The 24842-nt window shown below is 41.7% G+C and overlaps 1 protein-coding gene across 2 annotated transcripts in view; it reads right to left on the minus strand.

Moving 5' to 3' along the window:
• Positions 1 to 24842, minus strand: part of sptb (spectrin, beta, erythrocytic) — a 69527-nt gene that overhangs the window by 35449 nt on the left and 9236 nt on the right. For both annotated transcript variants that reach the window (XM_069152701.1, XM_069152700.1), the window contains 30 exons: positions 19180 to 19331; positions 18889 to 19062; positions 17416 to 17513; positions 16559 to 16639; positions 16304 to 16419; positions 16066 to 16178; positions 15801 to 15988; positions 15261 to 15378; positions 14660 to 14818; positions 13752 to 14054; positions 13510 to 13660; positions 12074 to 12944; positions 11712 to 11849; positions 10418 to 11177; positions 9971 to 10173; positions 9103 to 9193; positions 8516 to 8662; positions 7749 to 8015; positions 7104 to 7328; positions 6406 to 6495; positions 5583 to 5873; positions 5163 to 5293; positions 4760 to 4964; positions 4398 to 4621; positions 4020 to 4170; positions 2724 to 2968; positions 1973 to 2111; positions 1526 to 1610; positions 845 to 1041; positions 628 to 710 (listed from right to left, as the gene is read on the minus strand). In XM_069152701.1, the coding sequence (XP_069008802.1) occupies positions 628 to 710; positions 845 to 1041; positions 1526 to 1610; positions 1973 to 2111; positions 2724 to 2968; positions 4020 to 4170; positions 4398 to 4621; positions 4760 to 4964; positions 5163 to 5293; positions 5583 to 5873; positions 6406 to 6495; positions 7104 to 7328; positions 7749 to 8015; positions 8516 to 8662; positions 9103 to 9193; positions 9971 to 10173; positions 10418 to 11177; positions 11712 to 11849; positions 12074 to 12944; positions 13510 to 13660; positions 13752 to 14054; positions 14660 to 14818; positions 15261 to 15378; positions 15801 to 15988; positions 16066 to 16178; positions 16304 to 16419; positions 16559 to 16639; positions 17416 to 17513; positions 18889 to 19062; positions 19180 to 19331 (6196 nt within the window). The remainder of the gene's footprint in view (positions 1 to 627; positions 711 to 844; positions 1042 to 1525; positions 1611 to 1972; positions 2112 to 2723; positions 2969 to 4019; positions 4171 to 4397; positions 4622 to 4759; positions 4965 to 5162; positions 5294 to 5582; positions 5874 to 6405; positions 6496 to 7103; positions 7329 to 7748; positions 8016 to 8515; positions 8663 to 9102; positions 9194 to 9970; positions 10174 to 10417; positions 11178 to 11711; positions 11850 to 12073; positions 12945 to 13509; positions 13661 to 13751; positions 14055 to 14659; positions 14819 to 15260; positions 15379 to 15800; positions 15989 to 16065; positions 16179 to 16303; positions 16420 to 16558; positions 16640 to 17415; positions 17514 to 18888; positions 19063 to 19179; positions 19332 to 24842) is intronic.

Below are 24842 nucleotides of genomic sequence, written 5' to 3' on the forward strand. Positions count from 1 at the left end.
AGGTAAAAAAAAAATAAATAAATCCCCTGAGAAGACCAAAACCATGCATTAAATCATCTCTCAATACTTCTCACTTCTCTGCTGCGTCTGTAACTTTTAGCCCAAAGCAAGAAATTGGTTCCAACTGCACAAGTCTTTCAGATGGGTCATAAACATATACTTATATATATTTTTTTAAAAGGCTAAATAATCTCCTCAAACATGCGCGCCACAGTCTTTGTGTTTTTGTTTGGGAGTATTTTTCAAAATTGTTTTGTGTGAATTTACAATAGAAGGATGGTGTGTGGAGGATTGACTTAAAATAAACTACAGTACCGGTGTTCATGGAAATGAAATAACACGTCACCCCATGCAGTGGTTGTGCTGCTCACTGATGTGTTTTTATCAGTTTTTGGACAACAATGGACCTCTACGGCACAGAGGAACAAGCAGCCTCAGGCTTTAGATACACAATACAGTATTTAGGATCATTTTGTTGTTGGTTTTGATCTTCTCATGGGATTTACTGACAAAAACAAAACAATCGAGTATCACCAGACTAATCCTTTCATGATGATTCTTTTACCGAATAAATATGTGTTTATACACATGCAGTGTAATCAGGGAAGCCAGTGTTTGCGTGTGTACCTGCTGTCTTTATCTGAGCGCTGCTCGTCTTTAATGAACTGCTCCATCTCCTGTTGCTGCTTCCTCAACTCTAACAACTCCAGCTGCAACACAGAGGTGAACATCAATCTTCAACTTTTATTTACTAAATATGAAAAAAAAAAAAAAAAAAGCCTCAAAACACATACAAATTTTAATCACATTACCGTTAAAAGCAGCTCTTAAGATTTTTCCATACCGTAGTGAGGCGCTCCAGAGCGGAAAAGCGCTCCTCCCACGTGGCGGTGGATTTCTCGAAGGCTTCTTGCCTCTTGAGGAGTTTCTCCACCTCGTCCACAGTGTGACCCAGATCCCTACTGGTGACGTAGGGCTCCTGGGCGATCAGCCAGGCCTCCGCCACCGAGGCGTCACGTGCGAACTGACACACCTCCAGCACTGGATGCAACGAAGGCAGGTGAGAGTTTTTAAAATGGGATTTGTAGTTTTTGAAATTTATCTGGACAGTTTTAAAGTGAAAATGTAAAGGGTTTCTTTTTCTTTTTAATGTTTTATTTTTGTGACAAAGTCACCACAGAATTACCCAGAAACTTTAAGGAGCAAGATCTGGATTCATCATGAAGAATAGATTTACAGATTGGGGAAAACATTATTTGAGAATTTTAAAGAAGTAAGAATATGTTTAGAGTTTGAGGATTTTCTTTTAGGAAGAAGGACATTTTTACAAAGTAAGGACATTTTTTGCATCCTTATTTTTGTCAGAGTGTTTTGATGAACAAAAGCCTCAGAGCTCCTTTATATTCAAAGGTTTATACATAATGTATATGAGCTTCCACATCACTTAGTATGAACTTTGGCATTTTACCATAGATTTGTGAAAGGAATAATGTATAAAGTAGAAGTTAAGTGTAGTGTTACTCACAGAGCTGCAGCCAGTCCCATCTGTCATCCCACTTGAACATCATCTCCTTCCTTTTCTCCATCAGCTGCACCAGCTTCTCTTTGATCTGACACAAGCAGTTATGCAGTCGCAGTTACATATCAGCATTATTAACCAACTCAGCCCCAAGACTGCCTATTATCCTTGAAGAATTTGTATTGTGAAGTAATTAACCAAATTTTAAAATCAGACCTGGGTCAATTGCTCATTTAAATTCTTCTTGCTTTTCCATTTCTAATTAGTGTTTGCTTTATAGCCTCCCTGATGAATGTAACATGAGTGGAATTTTTTCTTTCGTGGCAATCCAATTGGTTCCATTGTGCCAGACAAGAACAATCGCTCCCAGAAAAGTAATTAAATCTAATGAAAGCAGCAATTTGAGGCCCAGCTGAGAATGAAAAGGAGCTGTCTTTGCCGCTGAAGCCTCACCTCAGCAGAGTCTCGGTGCTTGCGTGTCAGCAGGGCCTCGCCGAGGTCTTTGCAGTCAGTGAATTTGGCTCCCCTGGCCTCAATCTCCGAGCGGATCCCCTGGTGGTACTTCTGCAGGAGCTCCACGGATGAGACATCCCTAATGCAGAGGAGGGGAGGATGGAAAGTGATATCAGGTAATGCATGAAGTTTATCTACCTCTGTTGGTTAGAACTGGAACTGCAATAACAACCAGGCTCTAGCAAATTAAGTGTTCTTTTTCTCGTGTAAAATATTGAAATGATCCTGTATATTTCCATACATCCATCGGTTATCTATACCTGCTTTATCCTAAACAGGGTCATGGGGAAATTGTTTTGTTGACTATCCAAAATAACGTGAAAAAAGTGAAACTCAAATACTTGAATGTCAATGTTTCAGGATTTTTTTTTTTCTTCTAACAAGATTTCCTTTAAGAAAAAAAAACACCCTTAAAAAATTATATTCGTTTATTTGAACTTTTTTTTTTTATTTAAAAAAAACCAAACTATTTCGACATAATAATGTTCAGTGTAGCTGTTCAGGCCTTTTCAATTCAGCGTCTTTACCCACAAAAGAATTCATGTCTTGATTTTTTTAAACTGATGGGAATAAAAAGTGAGACTTCAATTCTCAAAGGCCAAGGTTTGTTTGATTTCCTTTTAAGAAAAGCAGCCTCTCAGAAATTTGCTGTCATATTTCCATCAAGGAGATGAACGAGTAATGCGCTCACCTGGGCTTCTCCTGAGTCTCGATCTGCTGAATGGTGCTCTCCATCCAGGCCATCAGGTCTCGCACCATGGTGAAGAAGCGGAACTTCTCCGCTGTGTCCACCAGTTGCGCCCGGCGGCCGTCGCAGGCGTCCAGCAGGCCCTTCCAGGCGTCTACCACCTCCCTCTCTGTGGCCTGGATGGTGTCAGCTCTGTCCCCTGCATACTGGGCGTGAAGCCTTGAAGCCGTCTCCTGGAACTGTTGAACCTGGAGGAAGGAGAAGAGCAAGTCAAATCACAGATGTGATTTTAAGAACTAACTATGGTAGCTAATTAAAAATTTATTTGTGGAGAAAAAAAATATGAGAAACAAATTATTCTTCAAAGCAGCATATGTTTACTTTTTTTTTTTTTTTATGTCCGAGAGGGATTTTTTTTTATGCTTGCATCATAAGATAGATATGACTGGGAGAAAAATAATATTTGTTCACAAATGAATTTCTTTCAAATAGGAGTATGTATGGGCGTATGAAGTTTCGCTTGCCAATGCACTTGCTCGAGTTCTATTTAATTAAAGCAGTACTTATTGATCATTCTTATATTTTTTTTTAGCAGAAGGGGCATAACACTGGTTGTTACTGTGCTGTTTTAACAGGTTGTTAATGTGCCAGCAAAGCATTGCTTTTAATACATGTAGCAGCCACAGAATCATTTCCATTCATTTGAAGCTTTGTTTCTGTAAATGTGGTGAATGCAGGCCAAACATTCCCTGCTTTTTGCTGTATTATATTTTCCATCAAATCCTGAGCAAAGTGTCTTTAGATGCTGAATACTCCTATATATTCATCAGGTAGTTGCTAAAGTTGGAGTTTGTGAGAGTAGTGAGAATGAACCAAAACAGTAAAGATGTTGGCTGTAAAACAAAAACATTGAGCTGAAAGGTGCTAAAACTCTCTCTAAAACTGCAGAGATACTGCAGAGAGGTGTGATAGTTCTCTACAACCCCTTTCTCTTTACAGACTTTATAGTAAGCCATGGTTATTATAAAAAATATTGATCGCTGCAGCTTTACTTTTAAATCTCCTTCATCTGAGAGCAACGAGATAAATAGCCTGCTGAAGGTTAGAGTAATACAAATCAAAGAGTCCCCCTTTCTCACATCCATTTAGTTGTTCTCACCCTTTGAGCCAACTTTCCACACTTGCCCAAATATTGCAGCACTCTCTTCCCCCCTTTAGATATGAATCATCAAAGTTTGCCTCTTGGCCGCTGCCTGCTGTGTTCCCTCCGAGTAAACGACTTGATCCCTTGTGTTCTACCTGTTTGCCTAGAGCAGTGATGTCTCTCTCAAAGGCGGCGTGCATCCTGTGGAAGGACTCGGCTTTGCTGAAGTCCTCGCCCACGTCATCAGGCAGCTCGTTCTGCTTCTCGTGGATCTGAGCCACCAGCTCCTTTCCATCATCGAAGTACCTTAGAGAAATGAGCTTGATCACGGAGTGTCTTCAGCTCGTTATCATCACATTTATCATCCTGCTTACTATACTAGATGTAATTTACCTGGAATTCATCTCAAAAACAAAATTCATTCTCACTCTTTTGGACACATTATGTTACATTTCAGGATTACACATAAATCAACCCAGATAACTGGACATCTGTCTGCTCACGTTCTCGTCTGTCAACACTGATTTCCTTACCTGAGCAGTTCGTAAGATGCTGTGAGGAGCTGAGCGCGAGTGTCGATGAGCTCCAACAGATCAGCCCAGCTGTCATTGATGCCGTCCTTCCACTCCGCCATGGCGGCCGCCTCGCTGTGGCCGGCTTCGATCAGCTTGTCTATCGTCTGGTTGACCATGTCCACTCGGTCCTGACCTGCCATCCCCGTCTCCCGTGCAAAGTCTCTGAAGTTATCCTTGAGAAGCTGGACGGAAAAGATAGATATGTTTAAACAAGTCCGTAACAAACATAATCACAAATTGTGTTTTTCTTTTCTAATAAATTGGAATGTGTGATAATGGTTATGTTTTTGTATGGATTGCTTGCTTTGTGTGTTTAATACCGTGACGTGGTCCAGGTCCTGGCCCATCTCCTGAGAAGAGGCCACCACATCCTTCTCGGCGATCCACTGTTCCAGCTCCTCCACCTCTCGGCTCAGCAGGAAGTGGTGGCAAGTGTGGTCCAGCTTCTTTCTGCGGTCCTCTGCCAGGTCCTTCAGGCCCGCGTACTGCTTATCCACCTGGCCCTGTCGCCGGATGATCTCCTCCCTGCACACAAGGTGAAGAGAGAAGATAGAGGGAAATTAGAAATAGAAGAGATTGGATTTAGGTTTACTTTAGATGAGGTATATGATTAGGATATAGATTTGACATGCTTGTCATTTTTATTAGTGAATTAAAATTCTCACAAAGACTTTCAAATGTATTTTTTTTCCGGTGCAAACATCAAATTTCTGAAGCACAAACCCGTTAGGATGGTCGTCTGCAAACATCTTTTGGGCTCGGTCAGCCAGCTTCTGAATGGAGTCTGCATACTCGTCCACTGCCTGCTTAAGGATCACGTGGTGCTTTAGCACCAGCATGGCACTTTGTTCATCCTGGAGAGATGAAGAAGAGAATGAAGAGGAAAATATATCAGAAAATATGCAGAAAAAAGGGACAGTAGAGTGCAGATGAAAGCAAAACAAAGTACTCCAAATGAGGTCTCAATAGAGGGTGCCACTTATACAAAAAAAAAAAGCATGTTACCTTAATTAAAGAAAACCCAAACCGTGTAATCATGTTAATGCATGCAGACCCACTTGGAGCAGCGCAACATGATATGCCTTGTTTTGATTCAGATAATAAGATCAGATAAGATCAGCACATCCTCCCATCCATCCTCACCTTGGCCTTCTCATCGGCGATCATGTAGAGCTCCTGCTCCCCTATCCAGGCCTCGGCCTCGTCCGCGTCATTGTAGTACTGCTGGGCCAAGTTGGAGCCGTTCAGCCTCTCCCGCTGCCTGACCATCTCGTCCTGCAGCCGTGCCCACGCGTCCTCCAGCTCTTTCACCTGGTCCACGATCCGCTCTGCCTCCGGTCTGCCCTCGGCGCCGGCGGCAGCCGCCATCCTCCTTCCTCGCTCGAGTACTTCATCGATGCGAGGCTGGTGGCCCTCGATTTCCCTCTGCAGAGTCTAATGGACAGAAAGGAGACGAGTGAGCTTACACCATCAATCCAGAGACAGTTTGGCCGGGTCCAAGTAGCTCTAAACTTCATCTACAACTGTCAAAAGGACTGTTCTGATTTCTCAAACAGACATTTATGATATATGGAAGCATAAATAGTATTGGTATATGGAGAACAGAAATTAAAAACAATTTTGATATTTTTTTTAAAGTAGAAACACTGAAAAAACAGTGTGGTTTCAGTTTTTTAAATAAGAGAATTTGCAGCTTTTCTTTGTCAGATAACAGCGTAAACTAAAATTTTGGGGGTTTTGGATGAAATGAGCAATTTTAAGATATCCAACTGTCTATAACTTATTTTTTCACTGAAAGCACCTCTTATTGGTCTCTAGAAAATTGTGAGAGAATTTTCACTATTTTCGGACACTTTATGGATGTAATGGTAAATTGATTAACCAAAAATGCAATTTAATTGATTAAATTAATCGATATATCAATTTCAAACTGACCACAACTCCTTTTCAAAAGACAAATCCCCACCTGGTTCTTCTTCGATAGCATTTGCACAGTTTGAAGATTGTGGCCATGCTCCTGTGACATTGCCAGCGGCATCCTCTCCTCAATCCACAGCTGAGAGAGAGAAGATGAAGAAAAAGTAGATTAAGATGATAAGGACAGACAAAAAAGCAGGAACTGAGAGACAGCTTTAAAGATCTGTGATGTAAACCTGATATATATATAAAAAAAAGTGTTCCTGACCATCTCACTTAGACTGAATTTTTTAGCCCTTGACAAAATGTGTCCAACATCTTAAGGAGTAAAAATCCTTCCTTAAGCTCTCTCCTTCACCGGACTAAAGTGGATTTAGGTGGTGAAACCAATAAGGGATTAAAGCTTTTACCCAGATTCACCTGAAGAGTCAATTTAATGGAGAGAGCAGGTGTTATTACTATCCTGCATACTAAGTGTACACACTGTAATTGAAAACGTTTTCTTCCAAATTAACAACTTATCTTTTTTGGGGAAAGAAAAAAAAAAACCACCCCTTGAAGTTCAGGCTTCAATATTTCTAAAATATAAGCCCCCAAAGGTGTCGTCTTGCTGTCACGCCAAAGCCACCATTAATCCAGCCGCTTTAAAATCGAACCCCCTTTATTCTAATTTTGTGCTATCAATCATTTCGCGAGGGCAGGGAGTTTCGACACTTAATTTTGCTCTGAAATTGGATCCCTGCTTACAAGCTCATCGGCCAGGTCTCTGTAGAACTGATGGACAGCCTTGGCTGCCTCCAGTTTGCCCTTGCGCTGGGCCAGCGGTGTGAGGAGCTGCTGGAAGTCCCTCTGCAGGGCCTGCTGCTCCGCCTCCAGCTCCGGCTGGTCCTCCCGGCCTCCGCCGTGCTTCCTGACGGCCTCCTGGAGCTCCTCCAGCTCCTGCGCCCGGTCACGGACCTGGTTCTCTGTCATCTGGCGCGGGGGAAACGTGATTAGAGGAAAAGATGAATTAGCCTTTCAAGAGTCTAATCAGGATGTATTGGAGGGTAAACCCACCGAAAGTTGGTTAGTCCTGCCATTTATGTGTGAAACTGAGCTTAGCCGCTGTTTTTTAGCTTGAGTAAATTTAAATAAATCACACTGGAGTTTTACTGAAGCATCACCAAAACATAATTTAGTGTAACTTTTGTTCTAGTTTTTCTTCCACACAAATAAAATAACTTGCAGATTTGTTGTGTTTAGATATCAACAGTTAAGACATAGATGCTCCCTCAAAGTTAATCCTACAACTTTTAAAGTATTCCTTCCCATGATGAGATTATATTTGGTATGATTTTAAACTGCAGCATACAAATCTTAAGTAAATAAAGTATTTTTAACTGAGATACAGACCAGATATTTTTTCAGCAGGATGTTGGCGTTCGTCAGGTCTTTAACGTCCTCGTCTCCGCTGTGTAACTGCTGCTGCAGCCCTCCCAGCCACTTTTTCATGTCAGCCAGGCTCTGGTCGAAGAGCTCCGAGCGGTTGGCATCGAACAGCAGCCGGGCCTTCTCCTGGGTAGTGGACTCCAGTTTGTCCCACAGCTCGTGGAGCTTGGCCAGACGCTCCCTCACAATCGGCTCGAACTCAGGCTTGGACTCCATGAGCTTCTGACCCTCCTGACCCCACAAAAACATAGAGGAAGAGCTAGTTTTCAGAAAGTTGTAGGAAATATTTCTTGAGGTTTATATAAGTTAATGCAGATAAAAATTGACAATAATGCAGCATGGGGAAATATTTGAATCCTTTACATTTATTAAAAAAATGTTTTTATATATCAACATTTATTACAATTAATATTATGTCCCAAGAGGATGCTACTGCATATATTGAATAAGCACGTGACAAATACAAATTCAGAATTTCTAAACCTTTGTATCGCCACAGTAAGCAGTAAGTAAGAAAGAGATTTTGTTTTGTTCATTTGAGGAACGAAATCATAAACTTGGTCTTACTTACAAGTTCTTATATTTACTTGTTGTAATAGCAGTGATATACACTGTGTAAGTGTACAGCGAGCATTAAATATTCGCTGTTTAACACCAATACTAAGCGAATGGGTGTCTCTTTAGGTATCGTAATAGTTCAGTAAAAGTACTAAAAGTAAACCTTTGCCGACCTGGTCCACTTTGTTGAGCCAGTCCTTGTTGGAGGCCAGCTCGGCCATGAAGGCCTGATGTTTGAGCCACTTGCTGTGGAGGTTCCTGGCCTCATCATACGACGTGTCCTGTGCTGTCAGCATCTTCTCATTGATCCACACCGTCAGCTGGTGAGAAAGAATGACAGAATATAAGGGATTAGCAAAATATATTAAAATCCTGGTCTCCGGTGTGGGAAACTGAACGACTAAGACCCACACGAGAATCACTATAATATTCGGAAAGTCATCTAAACATCAGCTGTTTAAGTTTGTGGCGACTTTACGTGAGCAGGATTTGCTTCTTTATCTTTTGAAAACAGAGCATTTACCAATTAGCCAAATGTTACCCCTATACCAAAGAGGGACGATACAAATGTAGTGTTATGAGTACAAAGTTATAATAAACACAGCAGAATGTGTTTGGTAAATGAACTACAATAATCAACAGATGCAAAGAGGAAAACACTGATGTCAAGGCTAATTGAAGGAATAATTAAGATGATAATTATTGCACTAATTGATGTTTCCCTGCGATTGCATGAACAGTAAACTGACAGTGAACTCACATCTTGAGTGTTTTGCAGGAAGTGCTGCAGGTCACGGTTATCTCTGAGCTTTTCTGAAACCTCCTCAGCTCTTCTGTTATTCTTGTTATGCCTGAAGATCAAACACAGAATGAAAGAAAATACATTAAAAAAAAATTACTGTTTCAGAATTGAGAGAAGAAAAAAAAATCTGTTTTCTCCTCCGGCCAATCGCTCTGTGACATAATTGAAACAAACAAGATGCAGAGCAACGAAAGCGCCGCCTCCTCCGAGAAACAGACATCCGTTTACTCTGCTGCACTGTAAAGAACAGCTCTAACGTAAAGATCAATATCCATTATTGCAGGTGCTTTGTGTACCGAGCTGAATTATGGGAGTTAATGGGAGGCCTTTCTCCAGCCCCCTGTTGGCGCTCCTGATACAGTGATAAGAAATCCTGTTCGCTGCTGAGCCAAAACTCTGAAGGAAACAGGACGAATAGATCTCTACATTTGTAAAGATAAATACGAAAGAATTTACATTTTATATTGGATATTTTACATTTTAGTTTTATATTTTAAATTAGTGTGTTTTTGTGTTTTCTGCCACTTCATACTTCTACTCCACAACATAGTAGAAACAGTAAATATTTTTGCATTATATATATTTACCAGCTGTAGTTACTTCACAGATTGAATGTATGAAAACCTTGTTTGTGATCAAGAGGAAAAATATGAGCCCAACTGAGTTAGTATAGGCATTTATGTTGGCCAAAATGTTCCAAAAAAAAAGATGCTTGAAGTAAATTAGAAATCTATCCGTGTTCTTTTATAGCTATAATGACTCGAATTTCTTTCTCCATCGCTGACTTCCCTAAAGTTAATATTGACCGAACACCATAATGACTGACCTGTCCCGGATCGAGTCCATTTTGTCCTGCACTTTCCCAGAGTATAAGTTGTTGCTGTCCACCAGCCGCTGTCCGCCCTCCAGAGCTCCGTCGATCTTGTCCTCGTTGGCCTCCATGGTGCTCACAAAGTCCTCGTGCTTCTTGAGAGCCTTCTCTGCCCCGGCCAGCGTGTCGGGCTTGTCTATGTGGGCCAAGGTGTACTCCTGCAACAAAGCAGCCATTAAAATGTATGAATATGTAACAAGAAAACAAAGAAAAAGGACAAACAGTCCTCAAACACACGACCAGCTGAATGCATTATATGACAAACATACGGTGTGGGAACTGACCGCGCTGCGGTTTAAATACATGTAGCATCACAAACCCATCATTAACATGCTGTCCCTATGGTCACTGATGACTTTTCCACTTAAACGCAGACAGAGTTTATAGAGTCAGTTACAGTACCTGGTTGTTGAGGATGGCCTCCACTGCTTTGCCGTCCCTTATGAACTGCTGGAAGCCCAGACCCTGGTCCAGGAAGCTCTTGCGGCTGTCCCACATCTTCTGGAGTTCATACCATCCGCGGTCCAGGCCCTTCAGCCTCTGATCCAGCTGTTGGTACTGAGGATCGTCCTCCTGACCCTGGGTGACCTGAGTGCCCGTGTCCCTGACCCGGTGGTAGTCCTCTTCGTGGTTGTTTATGTCTTCGTGCACAGCGTCGTGAAGGCTCAGCTGCTCCTCAGCCTCCGGCAGCGTGGCGGGCGTTTCCTCCGATGCCACAGCTTTCTGGGTCTTGAAAAGCCAGGACTGGAAGTCGTCCATGTCTTGGAGGAAGGTCTGCAGCTTGCTGACCTCGCCCAAAGAGTCCTCCCTGTCTTTCAGGGTCTTTCTGAGCGTGTCCCAGGCTGCATCCAGCTCTCCTCTGCGGGCCATAATGTCCGCCGCGTTCTCCGGGTGGTCCTGGACCAGCTGGTCGGCCTCTTTCCTCAGGAAGGTGAGCTTGGTGTCGATGGCAGCTAAATCTCTCTCCATACCAAAGAGTTTCCTCTGGATGGTCATGACGGCTGCCAGGTCGTTGCCCAAGTCCTGCGTGGACTCGATCACCCGGGTCTTGTCTTTGATCCAGGCCTTGGTCTCGTCACACTCCAAGCCGTAGTTGTGCAGACTAACAGCAGAATCTGTTTTCCTCTTCTTGTCCTCCACCATGGCCTTGAAGGCCTCCCACCTGGAAAAGAATAATTTATCAAATTAATTAAATGTAACGTAAGGTATTATTTATGTAATTAAAGTGTTTTATTTTATGGATCTATAATTTTCTAACAATTTCCTGTGAAGAACAATATTAAATAGAAATGGTAATTTTGTTGAAAGAACGGCTATATTTAGGCCAAGTGCATTTATTAATTTAGAATATTATGAGATGTTAATAAGAAACTTAATTATTTACATAAATTAAGTTGCGTGCTTTATAAACAACTTTCTACATGTCCTGTTAGTCTGCTGTGCACTACATGAGCTTGCTTCCAATTAAAATATAACGAGAAGTGTAAACCAATATAAACCTGTCTATTTTCTATATAATTTGCACTGAATTAAAGTCTTTTTTTTACAGGAAACCACATACTGGTTTAGATCTTTGAAATTAAGAATTTCCCAAACTTTCTGTACGTATGCTTAAGGGGACAAATAAAACACGCAAATAGGAATCTCTTGTGTTATTTTTTCTAAGTAAAACTGTGACTAGTTCTTTAAAAATCACCTCTTATTCAGTCTCGTCTGACATTCCTTGACCTCCTTGGTGCGAGGGTGCCTGCTGTCCTCAAGCTGTTTCACAGCTTTGTTGACGTCATCGACTCTCGACTGAACGTTTGCCATATCTTGAGCTAAAATGCTTAACCTGAAAACAAGGAGAGTGTTAGTTACAACAACATAAGCACAATTCACATGATGCATAAACACATTTTTACTGACACCCGGATCTAATATCGAATATAAATAATCCATAAATGTGTTGCTTTAGATTTTTAGACCATTATTTCCAGATTTTTGTGAATTACACTACAAATCCAGACGTGTTAATCTAATTCAGGTGTACATAATAACATAATTTGCTCTATGTACCTGTTCTGTACCACTTCCAGATCCTCCAGCTTGTCTGGCACCTCTAAGCCCACCAACCACGTCTCCTTCTGGCCCATCCAGAGTTCACAGGCGTCCGTCTTGCTGAAGATGGTGTACAGAGCCATCGTGTCGTCCAGCTTCTTCTGTCTCAGGTCGGCCAGAGACAGCAGCTCCATGTAAAGGTTCTTGATGTCTTTCAGACGTCTCTGGATATCAGGGGTGTTCTGTAGCTCCTCTGGCAGCGCATTGGCCTGCTTGGACAGAGCATCGATGGTGGCTCCGTTCTTCACTGCCTCATTTTTCAGGCTTTTGTGCTTTTTCAGTTGCCGCTGGGTGGTGTACTCGTCGTGACCGACGTCATCGCTGCTCATCTGCCTCTTGGCATCCAGCAGCCAGGCCTTGAGCTCGTCAGCATCTCCCTGAAACTGGAAGAATGTCTGGGTGTCCTGGAGGTTCTGCTTTCGAAACGCAGCCAGCTCTTCCAGCTGCTGCCACTGCCTCCTGATGTCGTCCATGCACTCCTGAATCTTTGGGGAGCCAAAGTGCTTGCCCTGGACCATCTTCTCCCCTTCGGCCAGGACCTGCTCGAGGTTGGCGCGCCGGGCTCCGAGCTCGTCCTCGAAGGCGCTGTGTTTGCTCTGCAGAACCAGCACGCTCGTCAGGTCCTTGCCGTAGTCTAGGGAGGAGAAAATGTGCTCCTTCTCCCTGATCCAGCTCTCTAGCTCCGTCACCTCCCACACAAAGTTCCAGAAGCGGCGAGACTGCTCCAAGCGAGCTCTTCGCTGGGCAGCCAGAGCACGGAGCTCCTCGTAGCACAGGTTCAGGTGCTGCACCCGGTCCCGGATCACCTGGGGATCACAGGGCTTATAGCCTGGGGACAGAATGAAAGACAACATAATAGTTACATATATTTTCTTATTTCATTTTCTCTGCTTTTTTGTTTTTCCTCGGGGTTAGAGAACACTGAAGTCTGTCTCAGTGTAAACTGTTTAAAGTGCAGAGGATACTGGTCATGATGAGAACTCATTATAGAACTAATGCACATTTGACACTTATTCACATCTATGGTCATCAAACCAGCTTAATTGCAAATATCTGCAATGGGAGAAAATATGAGCAACAATGCAGAGAAAAATCTCCGCGCATAAAGGACCAGATACAAATAAAAAGTGTTTGTTGTATGATAACTACCGATAAAAGAAATAAAATGCATATGAATGTATTATTTTATCTATTCTTATATGAACATGTTTGAACAGTTTATGATTCTTTTCAAACTAAAGATCCAAACCTCTTTCCTTGTCTTTCACATTAAGGTTAAGTGTTTGATAAACACCTTTTTCTACTCGGTTCTTCTTAAACAACGGTGTTTCATCTTTTTAAGACCAGTAGGTCTTAAAATTCTTCCCAGGTGCATCATGAGCTACAGCACTTACTGTCTCCATTGGCGAACTTGAGAGCAGCAGCACTGGCGTTCTGCACCCTGTCTGCCTGCACAGCGATGTCGTTCTCTATCAGAGCGTGTTTTTGTAGCAAGTCTTCCACTTCCAACAAGTGTTTCCCAAAGTCAGGAGACAACAGCCGAGACTGAAGAGATGAAGACAGCGTTTGATGAGCTGTAATGTTTAAAAAAAATTAACGTTTCTAGTCATGTAAATGGCTCCTCTGTGCCGTATACCTTCATGTCGTCCATCCAGCTGATGATGTGCAGCATCTCCTGGAAGATCCTCTGCAGTGTCAGGTTCTTGTCCAGACGCCCTCTTCTAGCCTTCAGCAGCTCCTGCAGGTAGTCCCAGAGACGCAGGATGTTGTCTTTCCGCACGTCGATCCGCTTGGCGTCATGGTAACGCTCGGACTCCAGCTCCTTGGAGATGTCCACCACGGCCTGAACACGTTGCTCATATGCAGTGATGTCCGTCTCAATGGCATCGTGCTTCTTTTTCGCTGCTTCCACTGCCGGCAGGTCGTAACCAAAGTTATCCTGAGGAGGGGAGAGAGAACGGAAGAATTAAAATCACAACACTTGTCGGAGAGATATATTTACTGGTTACTTAATTAAGAGTTAATCTAAAACCTGTCATCATTTTATAGAATAGTTTATTCCATTTACTATATACGTAGCACTCCAAACATGGCCATTCTGAGTACTTTTACTTTTGACACCTTAAATACATTTTAAGTGAATCATTTTAATACTTAATTCCATTGTTTTTTACGTGCCGCTTTGTTAACAGACAAATCATTCTTCTTTCTATGTACGTTTTGGTGCTAAGAAAGTTGCCATTTTTTTTATTCGCAGCCAACATTTTTAATCAGTGTCATCACTCCATGTTTTCAAGGCAACCTGTCTCACCTTTGCTCCTCCCATTTTCAAAATCTAGGCATGCAAACAACCAGATGTTTCAGCTAATTAACAAAAAACAGGATCTTTACTGTTATGCATTGAGACCTAAAAAAAAACTAAAAAAACAACACACCTATTGTGACACCACAAAAAACAGCATAAAAGAAACCATGACCACAATCAGACAAATATCAAATTTAAAGACTTGAAGAACAGCTGTAGTTCTGCTGGTGTTGGTTTACCTGAGCAACGAGTCTCTGGTTCTCCAGGAGCCAAGTCTCCCTCATGGCGGCTTTCCTGTCGAATCTCCGCGCCATCTGCTCCAGATTCTCCTGTCTGATCAGCTCATCTCTCAGGACGCGCTCTCGCTCGTGCTCTGCCCTTTCCAGACGCTCCCAGCCCTGCAAACAGATGACGAGAGGCACCGTGAGGGTCGTCATTATATTTCCAAAATTTAGGAGCTCTTTTCTGCTTGATCCAAGGTCACTTTCAGCGAATCTGGCAGTGCCATATTCAAAGACACTGCAGGGTAGATGTTTGATGTAAAAAAGGACTTAACAGGACTATATTTGAACACGTGTTAGAAACATCGTCTTCCATATTAAGACACACAGACAAGTTTGTGGCTGCTGGGCAGTCAGAGTTCAGTAAATTACACTACAGTAATAGCAGTATAATTCAATTAAGTTGTTGCCTCAGGTTTGCACATTGCTAAATGAATGAATTTTTGTCGATCTACGCAAACCTTACACCTGAGCTCGAAACCACAGACGTGTGCAGAGGCAGTCTTTCCATTAAAAATATCTTGTCTTGCTTCTGGTTTGTATCTAAATGGCATCTCACCCTGTTGATATCTGCAACCAGGGCTCCCTCTTTAGGCGTGTAGACCCTCTGGTTGTTGGCCCTCATACGACTCTGGATGGTGAATAGCAGCACCTCAAGGTTGCCTTTCTCTTGGAACCTGAGAGACAAAAAAACAAAAAAAACTTACACTTTAGCCAGAAGGGACTCTGCAGAGGCCAATTCACAAGACTTCAACACTTCAAAATAGATGTATGGGCTGTACTGAATACAGAAATACCACAAAGTAAAGCCAAAAATACTGGGATGGATCTTGGACTGAATGTGGAAACCCAACAAAAAACAACACAATAGAACAGGACATTTTTTTTTTTTTAAACTTTAGGGTGACCTATGAAATATGAAAAAACCTGATCTATTAGCTCAAAGAGTGCTTTCAAATTGTTGTTAATTACAACTTCTGCTTTTTTTTTTAAATCATTATAAATGTGAGGTGCCTTCCTTTGAATAATTAAAAAAACTGAACAATTTAAGACGGAGGTGAAACAGACTGCAGTGGAAAGGCGGCCGAGCTCCACTCACTTTGGCGGCTTCTCCACTGTTCGGTAGGTGTTGAAGGCCTGAAGCTGCTGCTGGACTCCCGTCAGAGAGTTGGCCAGTTTGCGGTTGTTCAGCACGATGATGGTTTGCTCGATCCACGTCAGCAGGTCCGACGCCAGAGTCTCGTACTTGTCGATCATCTTCTCCGTCGCGATGGCGTGATCCAGAACCTGAAGGAGGAGGGCGAAGGTAAACGAAGGAAGCAGGTTCAACAAATGTATAAGTGTGCGTCTTCTTCCCAGCTCACCTTTCCAACTCTCTTGCCCTCGACAGCGAGCTGCTTCATCTTGGAGAAGTAGTGGTAAAATGCGACGACATACGTGATGATGGACTTCTCATCTGGATTCTCTGTGAACACATCTAGAATGAAGAAAAAAAAAAAAAGCAGACACGTCAGTCACAGTCAAACCAGAGACATCGCTGTTCCCAAGGTTGTTGTTTTTTTTCCTCCACCAGGCCTCACACAGCCTTCATCAGTCACTCACCTTCTGGGTCTAACAGTTTGGTGACGCCGAGCTTCTGCTCTGCCACGTTGAAGGCATTATGGAGGTTGTGGGTCGGGTTGGACCTCCTCAAACTGTCATAGTCCACCAGATCGGGCCTGGGAGGGAAATATACAGAGTTTGAGATGGCGAAAGAGACAGCGAGGCAGTGAAAAAGATGAAGGAGAATGAGGAGGAGAGAGGCTGAGCAGATGGGTTCCATGTGCGTTTTTTTCAGAGCGATTTATCTGTCCTTACCGGTGTTTGTGTACGAGAGCGTTGAAGGCCATGCCGTCTTTCCAGCTGGTGGTGAAGTTTGTGATGCTGACATTGGTGTATCTGCAAAACAACAGCGAGGAGACTGAACATCAGAGATGCTTCTGAGGAGCTCTTGTTTTAACTCAGATTTTGTTCTTTTTCTCAGCTTGTATAATTATGAACCTCATATTTCTGTAGCTTAAAGCTTTGAACCAAAGGAAGCGTTTCCTCGGAACGTTCTCATTCAAGATCACAAACTTTATTTTTAAGGGGAGTTAGAACATCTAAAGGCACAGATTCAGAGATATGCTAAATCCCTCTGAATGATAACCTTTCACAACACTTCAAATGAGGCCCTTTAACCGGAGAGGAACAGTTTGACATTTCAGTAAATACACTTATTTTCTTTCTGACCCAGAAAGAGATGAAAAGGTCGCTACCATGTCTGTACACTAAATGTGAAGCTACAGCCAGCAGCAGGTTATCTTAGCTTAGCATGAAGACGGGGTACTTTCAGTTTTTGTACTTTAGGTATATTTTGACACTGGTCTTTTTGCACTTTTCCTCATGTTGATTTAATTTGCATAAAGGATTTTGTTCAAATTAAACATTATAATAAAGTTCATAAAGTTGAAATCATTGGTGACTGTGACCACTTCTGCCAAACCCATTTTTAACCATGAAAACAGAATACTAAAATTAATAATAATAATACATATTTCTACAAGGTAGTTTAATCAAGATCGAACACGTTCTGATTTGTCAGATTTGAAACTACTGATAGTACATTCATGTACTGATTTCCACAGAGTATTTTCAACAGCTTGGTGATGCTAAAGGTCGCACACGGCACTTACCCCGCCGTTTTCATCTGGCACCACAAAAGAAGAGCGTCCTTGGCCGAGCGCGTCTGCTTCTGGTCCGCCTGGCCCGTTTCCACGATGATGTCCTGGATCTGGTGAAGAACAATGAGCACAGCTGGATGGTAAATAATGAAACTTAACTAACGTCTGATGTCTGCAATCAAACAGAAATCGAACGGATAGTAACATGTCGCTAATAGGATGCACCGGCAGGGAACGAAAATAAAGCGGCACAAATATCCGTTTGAAATACATCATTTAGCATGAAGACAAACAAGGAGATTTTTTTATTTGTGTAAAACAAAACTAATCTCAAGTGATGTATCATCAATGATATTAGCCGGCTGGATTCTCACAAAACCAAACACTGGATCTAAATGATAGAAAAAAGGGTTGTAATTATTGAAGTTCTTATTTTCCCACACAGTGGGCCAGTAATTAGAGCAGTGATGTGATCTGAAAGACAGGCCCTGAGAGATGGCTAAATTTAGCCAGCTTTGGTTCTCCTTGGTTTCTGCAGACTGAAAGATAAAGACAGGACCGAGTCAACTCTTTTCTTTCCTGTTCCCTTTTTTTGGAAAAGCTAAATAATGCAGCGGACCATATTGTTTGAACTAACATGTCTAAAAATAACAGTGTTGCTGTCAAATTAAAAATAAATATATGGCCCCTCCAAGAAGATAAAAGAGTGAAGCAGACATGTTCTGATGTTTTGGATGTGCTTCTAACAGCGGATGATAGCGGCTGGAACCTGAAGGCATCGTTTTCAAGGAAAAGGAAAAAGACAAAAACATCCCTAGGCTGCCGGCTGAAGCCGTTTCTGTGCTGCGTGCAAACAGACACAAAAGCGTCTGAGACTCATCTTTTAAACACTGCTAGCTATATCTTATGGCTTCACACACAAATGTGATGATGATGCAATTAAGATGTATTTAAATGAACCAATTTTATATAAGCTTTCAGTAAGTTGTAGAATAGTCATATTAAAACAATTTTAAGTGACCTGCCCTATTCGATGTGGTGGCTGCACGTGTGACCAGTTGTATTTGAAGCTTTTGATAGTCATGCTGAAAAAAAACATGACTATCATGTGGTTGTCAGACAGCTGAACTGTAACAGTGACATTTTTAGACATAAGACAATCCAAATGAAGACTGATCCAGAATCTGTCTGTTGTTAAAAAAAAGAAGAAAGGAAGAAAAAAAAATTTCAGATCTAAAAATCATCCTTTTATAAAAAAAAAAAGAAAAGAAAAGAAAAAATAAGCTAAAAACATGTTTCAGCAGAATTTGTTCACAAAAGTATTGTTGTATTGGGGAATTGTGAGATCAAAGAATGATTTATATCACTCGACTCACATCATATCAATTACTTACAATATTGTTAAGATTTAAGACCTCCAAATCGATGCAGACCAACTTCTGAATTCAATGTGGGTTTATAAAGTAGCAAGGGTCCTAAACTTACTTGGAAACGCAGGATGATGGTCCAAATGAGTCCGAGGATGAGGCGATGGTTGCCATCGACGATGTCGTGGGAGCCCATGTTTTCCAGGTGGACCCTCTGCTCCTTGAGGAACTGCAGAGCCTTGTCCACATTTTCCAAACAGTGGATACGCATCCGGCCTTTAGTGGGTTTTGGCTAGAGAGGAAAGTAAAGAAAAATGATATTTCAAAGAAAAGAAGGGCCAATAGAGAGTCAGGAATAATGCACAGAATATAAAAAAAATCAGGTGGTGAAACAAAAGACACTTCTTACCAGTCTTTCACCAGACAGCACCTCCAGTAGTTTAATGAGCATGCGTCCGTCCCGCAGGTCCAGGTAGAGGTCAGAGATGCGGCAGCCGACCCGGGACAGGATTGAGTTGACCCATTTCGTAAAGGTCTTTTTCTGAACCGCCTCACGCTCATCTGATGGGAGCACAAAGTTAAGAAAGAACATGAGTTCCAAGAAACGTGAAAAATCCTCAGAGCAGCACCACTGGAGCTGGGAGGGAGTTCAGCCAGTACGGGAATGTCTCACCAGACACCAGATTTAAAAACTCTGTGTGCGGTGAAATACAGAGATGTATTTGTCATTGATGGGCTTAATCAGCAGTGTATTTACTCATTCGGCAAGGACGTTCATCTATATGTAAAAGTGCCTCACTGGAGCTTTAACTGAGTGGCAACAAGAAATGTTAACAGTTCAAATGAGGGCTCTGGTCTTGGCCCCCGCCTGATCCCTAGGGCCCCTATGCCTGTGCCCTATCAGTAATCCATCAGTGTTTATGACTAAAACTTCCAAATTCATCCTCCATGCTGCCCTGCTGGCAGAGACAGCCTCCCTGTGACACAGCCAACTGTAACAGATCTGGACCAGTCTCACTATGTCTGCTGTATATTTGCCCAGTGCATCTATTCTAATTGGATTAGAGCAGTATGTCAATCAAAACTACTCTGACGACACCATCAGCCTGTTAAAATGATTAAAAGAAAAACACAGAAATGGGCAGTTATGACCTTTTGGCTCAGTTACTGGAGCAGGTGGAGCTATTATTGGGCAGACCCGCTTTAGCTGTTAAATAACTGACATGCTTGGCATGATTGCAGACATGTCTTCAGAATGTTTGTGGAAAGGACACTCGCTGTAACTACCGACGTCTCCTCATCCACCGAGTAGAGTTCTTAAAGACCTGATGCTGCATAATAATGTTGTCTTCAAACAGAATTAAACACTAAACATTAAAGAAACTGTGTTGTTAAGATCAGTTCTACTGTATTTAAGAAATGACTCACCAGTCATTCTGCACTAAAACTCGGGCAGAGAGAGGCAGATTGTACGAGCATCTCACTGAGAGGTTTTTGGGAGGACGAGCGCCGCCCACATGGTGACACATCTTGCCGGGCTCACGCTCACACTTTTTTTAAAATCATATTGCAATGCACGGAAGATGTGCCTCCCACTCAGCAGCAAAAATAAAAAACAGTTTTGATGGGACCATATGGCAGCAAGACCCAATGGACTACACTGTGTTTATATTGTTGGTGGACCCACTTAAGGTGAATGGAGATGTGGGAGGTGTGTGGTGGTGACTCGAAGTTGTGTGTCTCCTAAACTTTCTTGTATTACATGCACAGTTAGGGCACAGATTCTTACCTCTCAATATCATGACACTAATTGGAGAAAAAAAAAATCAGTGCAAACATTTTACTTTCAAATTAATGTGTCAGTCTTCCTGGTCGACAAACTACTTAATGCAGAAGCTGCTTCAATATGATGACAAACGTATTTTTCTGAAGTGCAATTTCTCGCTGCTTATCATGTAACATATACAATGAAAAACATCAGCAAAAGCTGCTGACGGCTGATGTTTAAGTCAAGACGCTCAAGAATTTAATTCCAGAGACAACAACATCTCAAAAAGGCGAAAACACCATAACATCACCCTGGACTCAGATCACTGCTCAAATCAAGCAGATGTTCAGTGGATGAACTTTTTTCAACCTTTACACATCAAATCATTAAAATCACATTTCTGTGTGTTCAACAACAGCAGAATTTTTTTTTTTAATTATCATGTTAACACTTTAACAAAACACTGAGTACATTTCATAACATGAATATTTCTCATACAACATTTGAATGAATCTTATACCACATGAGGTCACTTCCAATAATCTGGAGCAGCTAAAACAGAAGGACAATGCTTTTTGACTCCAGTAACCTTGATTCCCTTCAGAACTGACAGACACACACACACTCACATTTATTCTTGACACACAGCTCCTTAAAGTTTATCAGGTCAGTGATGAGACATTCGCTCTCCTCAGTTGTCCCATCTCCAGCCACGTGACTTCCCTTCGGTCTGCCTGCTGCAGATTTGCCCTGTTTATTCCTGAACCCAAATGCGACTGCAAAACTATGGCATGCAAGGGACTGCATCCTTAATGACTGGAGTAGTAAATGATTTAGACCCTGAGGCTGTGGAGAGCAAGCACGGAACAAAAGAGGAGGAGGAAGAAGAAGAAGAGGGTGGTGGTGGAAGAGAAGAAGTTGAAGATATTGGATTAAAGGTTAAGAAGGAGACATCAAAATCGAGTGAGGAAGAGGAGGAGACAGAGAGTCTGGAATGGAGGTAAAACAGGCAAGACGGGGACAAGAAAAAAAGAGGGCTAGACAGATCAAAGAGAAGGTAATGGAGAGAGTGAGATGCAGCCTTTCAGGTTGAGTCTACAGAGACCCATCCAGGGAAACAGAGCAAGAAACACGGTATCTACCCTCCTACAAAACGCCCAGCAAGCACCTTTAAAGATCCGGCTCAATTCTCAGCAACAGTAAAAGAGAAGAAATCAGGCGTTATTGTATGTAAAACACATGGTGCAGCCGGGTACAGTAAATAAATCATGCCTCCTTCTGCCCTCCTCAGCAGAACAACAGCACACGCTGCTCCGTTACACCGCACGGGTAACTGCGCCATGAAAAAGTAATGGCAATTAAAACATGGAAATAACTCAAAGCTCCATTAGCAGTGCCAACATTGATTAAACACAAACGATCATCTGACAGAAAACGGAGACAAATAAGCTCGAGCCAAACAAACCCTCTCTGAACTATTTGGGGATTTTGAAGCTAAGACAGTCGTACACTCCCACAACGTGCAACACGGTTTTGTCGTATCATCTCACATTATTGAACCTTGAGAGAGGACAGAGTCCATGCACATGGATGCCCGTGGCCATTAAGGAAGCATTGGACGACGAAGAGGGAGAAAGAGTAGGAGAGGGAGTGTTGCCTATGTGCGCCCCACTGAGCCGTCTCCAGAGGAGTCGTTCAACAAGCTCCATATGACAACAGTTCTCTGTAAACTCCACTGTGAACAAAGCCTCCAGTATTCTTTTGAAAACTTGTTCTGTTTAGTCCCAAAAAAAAGCTGTGGAAAATCAATATAGTATCAATATAATTAGTGATACTAGATTCAATTACATCTTAAACATTTACTAAAAAGATATGTGTATGGGTCTTTAGGCATTGTGCTGAGGAAATTACTGTTTTTGCCATTGACTTTTCAAAGCAGCAATTCCCACATGACAGTTTATCTTCATACAGTGGTACTGAGACAGTGTGAACCAAAATATATGGAAATCTATCAGACAATTCTCAAGACATTCAATTCACACCAAGTTAATGGTTGCATAAGAGAGGAGCACCCAATGTTCTGTGGAAACAAATTTCCCCAGGGGACAAAAAAACCCAAAAAACATCTATTATCTATTGGTTTTAAAGTTTCACTATTTGGTTGCTTTGTCCACTGCTAATTAACACCTAATTGGATTCCCTAAAAATTTGCATTATCATGATCTATTTTGCGACAAATGTTTGCGACACAATGACACAGAATATAGTTTCTTGAGTCAGATCCTTAAAAAACATAAAAAATAAGGGCTAATCCAGTGCAACCACAAGCAGGAGTCAGAGTGAGGTATTACTATGCTGTATATATTTGAGATACAACCAATGAAATATACATCAGTGGCATGTTAAAATCTAATATAACAGTAACAGAAACACAAATCATAAAGGTTACAGCATCAGTTTTCTATAGCCACAGGTCAAACCAGACCAAGTAAGAAAATTCTCTGATCGTACGACAATAATTAGAGAGCAGTTTGTGTGTTTATGTGTTCCTCCATTTCTCAACCGCACATTCAGAATAATAATAATAATAATAATAATAATAATAAGTTTCCTTCACACTTGCCCCAAATATAGGTTCAAGGGGGGGACACCCTTTTTCACATGGTGGTTATTATCAGCACTTTTTACCATTTTTATTTCATCTTTAATGTTAAAGAAGTACTTTCAGAAACCTTTTTTTTTTTTTAAATCGGAAGCTACTTTTTCAATCGTATCAATGGCAGCGGCGACACAACGCATCAAAGTATTTTTGAACAGAGTTTGCATCATGCCTAAAAAGAGGCGCAAATCACTGTCAACGAGTCATGCCACCAGGAGATTGTTGTGATCTCCGGTGAATTTAGGTCAGAACTCTGAAATATAGCGCTGATTTGACATTTGGCACTAACATGCCAATAAAGTCGCTAGCTACTTTATTAAAACATTATTTGTGTTTGCTTGAACTCTAAAAGTTGCATGTGTTGTTGTGTATTGACGCCCAAAGCTGTTATGTCTGAGACTTGCCTTTCGGTACAGTTCATAAATAGAAACGAGCAGTAATGACTTGCGAGATGGACTGAACCCATTTTTACTGTATTGTCAGTGTTTGCTTGTTCTTGCTTTAGCAGAAGCTACCGTTGTTGTACTTTCTTCCTGCATTAATTAAATATTTTGTGTAAGTGCAGCCGTCCTACTGTATATCAAACTTTATTTTTACCCCCCGTCGCTTTTTTTTTTATTATTATTCACAGTGACCGGACAGCAGCAGCGTCCTGTCACTCCTGTACCGCGTCCCCTTTTCAACTTCCAGGCTTTTTCTCTTCCTGTATATCAGTACAAGCCTTACTAAACATTCCTCTGTTTCACATGCTTTTACTTAGTAATCTCTCATCCACTCTTTTGACTCTGGTGAAAGCCCCATGATTTATTCATACTGATGGATTTTCCCTGTATACAGCCTGATCTGTCTTTTCCCACAGTCAGCTCTTACTAGATGTGGCCCAAAGGTTCTACAGAACCAGGCTTCACGCCTGAGTCATGGCACCGCCAGTGGTTACCCGTCCTGCAGCCATGATAGCATGTCTTACTAACGGGCCTATCCGGGAGTTTAAATGAAACATGTCCTCATTTTTTTTTTTTTTTTTCCCTCCTGACATGTTCTCACGGCACGAGTCTTCAATTGATGAACATCAGATTAATGCACATTTGATGTTTCCAGAGCAGGAATTTGAATCGTAGGTAATAATAAGAAACGGTGCAAAAGAAGCACGCGATGAACAAAACTGGAGCCAACGAGACAAGATTATATTTTTAAAAAGTAAATATGAGAAGAATAGGCTACCAAAGACTTGAAGGAGAAGTTGTTCAGACACAACTGAAGAAGGCTAAAAATAAAAAGCAAATAGACGAGATGGAAGGAAAAAAAAAAAAAAATGCAACCATGGCAACAGATATACTCAACAAAAATGAGCATGTCAAATTTCAAAACAGACATCAGAAAATGGATGGATGGTTAAAATCACTAAACGCAAAACAGGAATAGTTCTCTGTCTCTATTTATCGGTTTTTCTATAAGTGTTGGGAGAAGATTAAGCATTCAACAACTTAAAGGAGGTGTCCAGACACAACTGAAGAAGGTTAAAGGTCAAAAACAACTCAACAAGATGGAAAAAAAAAAAAGATGCAGAAAAACTGCAACCACAGCAGCAACAACGTGCATGTCAAATCCAAAAAAGACATCAGAAAATGGATGAATGGTTCAAATC

This window comes from Embiotoca jacksoni, unplaced genomic scaffold (genome assembly GCF_022577435.1).
Source record: "Embiotoca jacksoni isolate LCO1_2020_lvr unplaced genomic scaffold, fEmbJac1.0.p SCAF_18, whole genome shotgun sequence".
NCBI classification, from domain to species: domain Eukaryota; kingdom Metazoa; phylum Chordata; class Actinopteri; family Embiotocidae; genus Embiotoca; species Embiotoca jacksoni.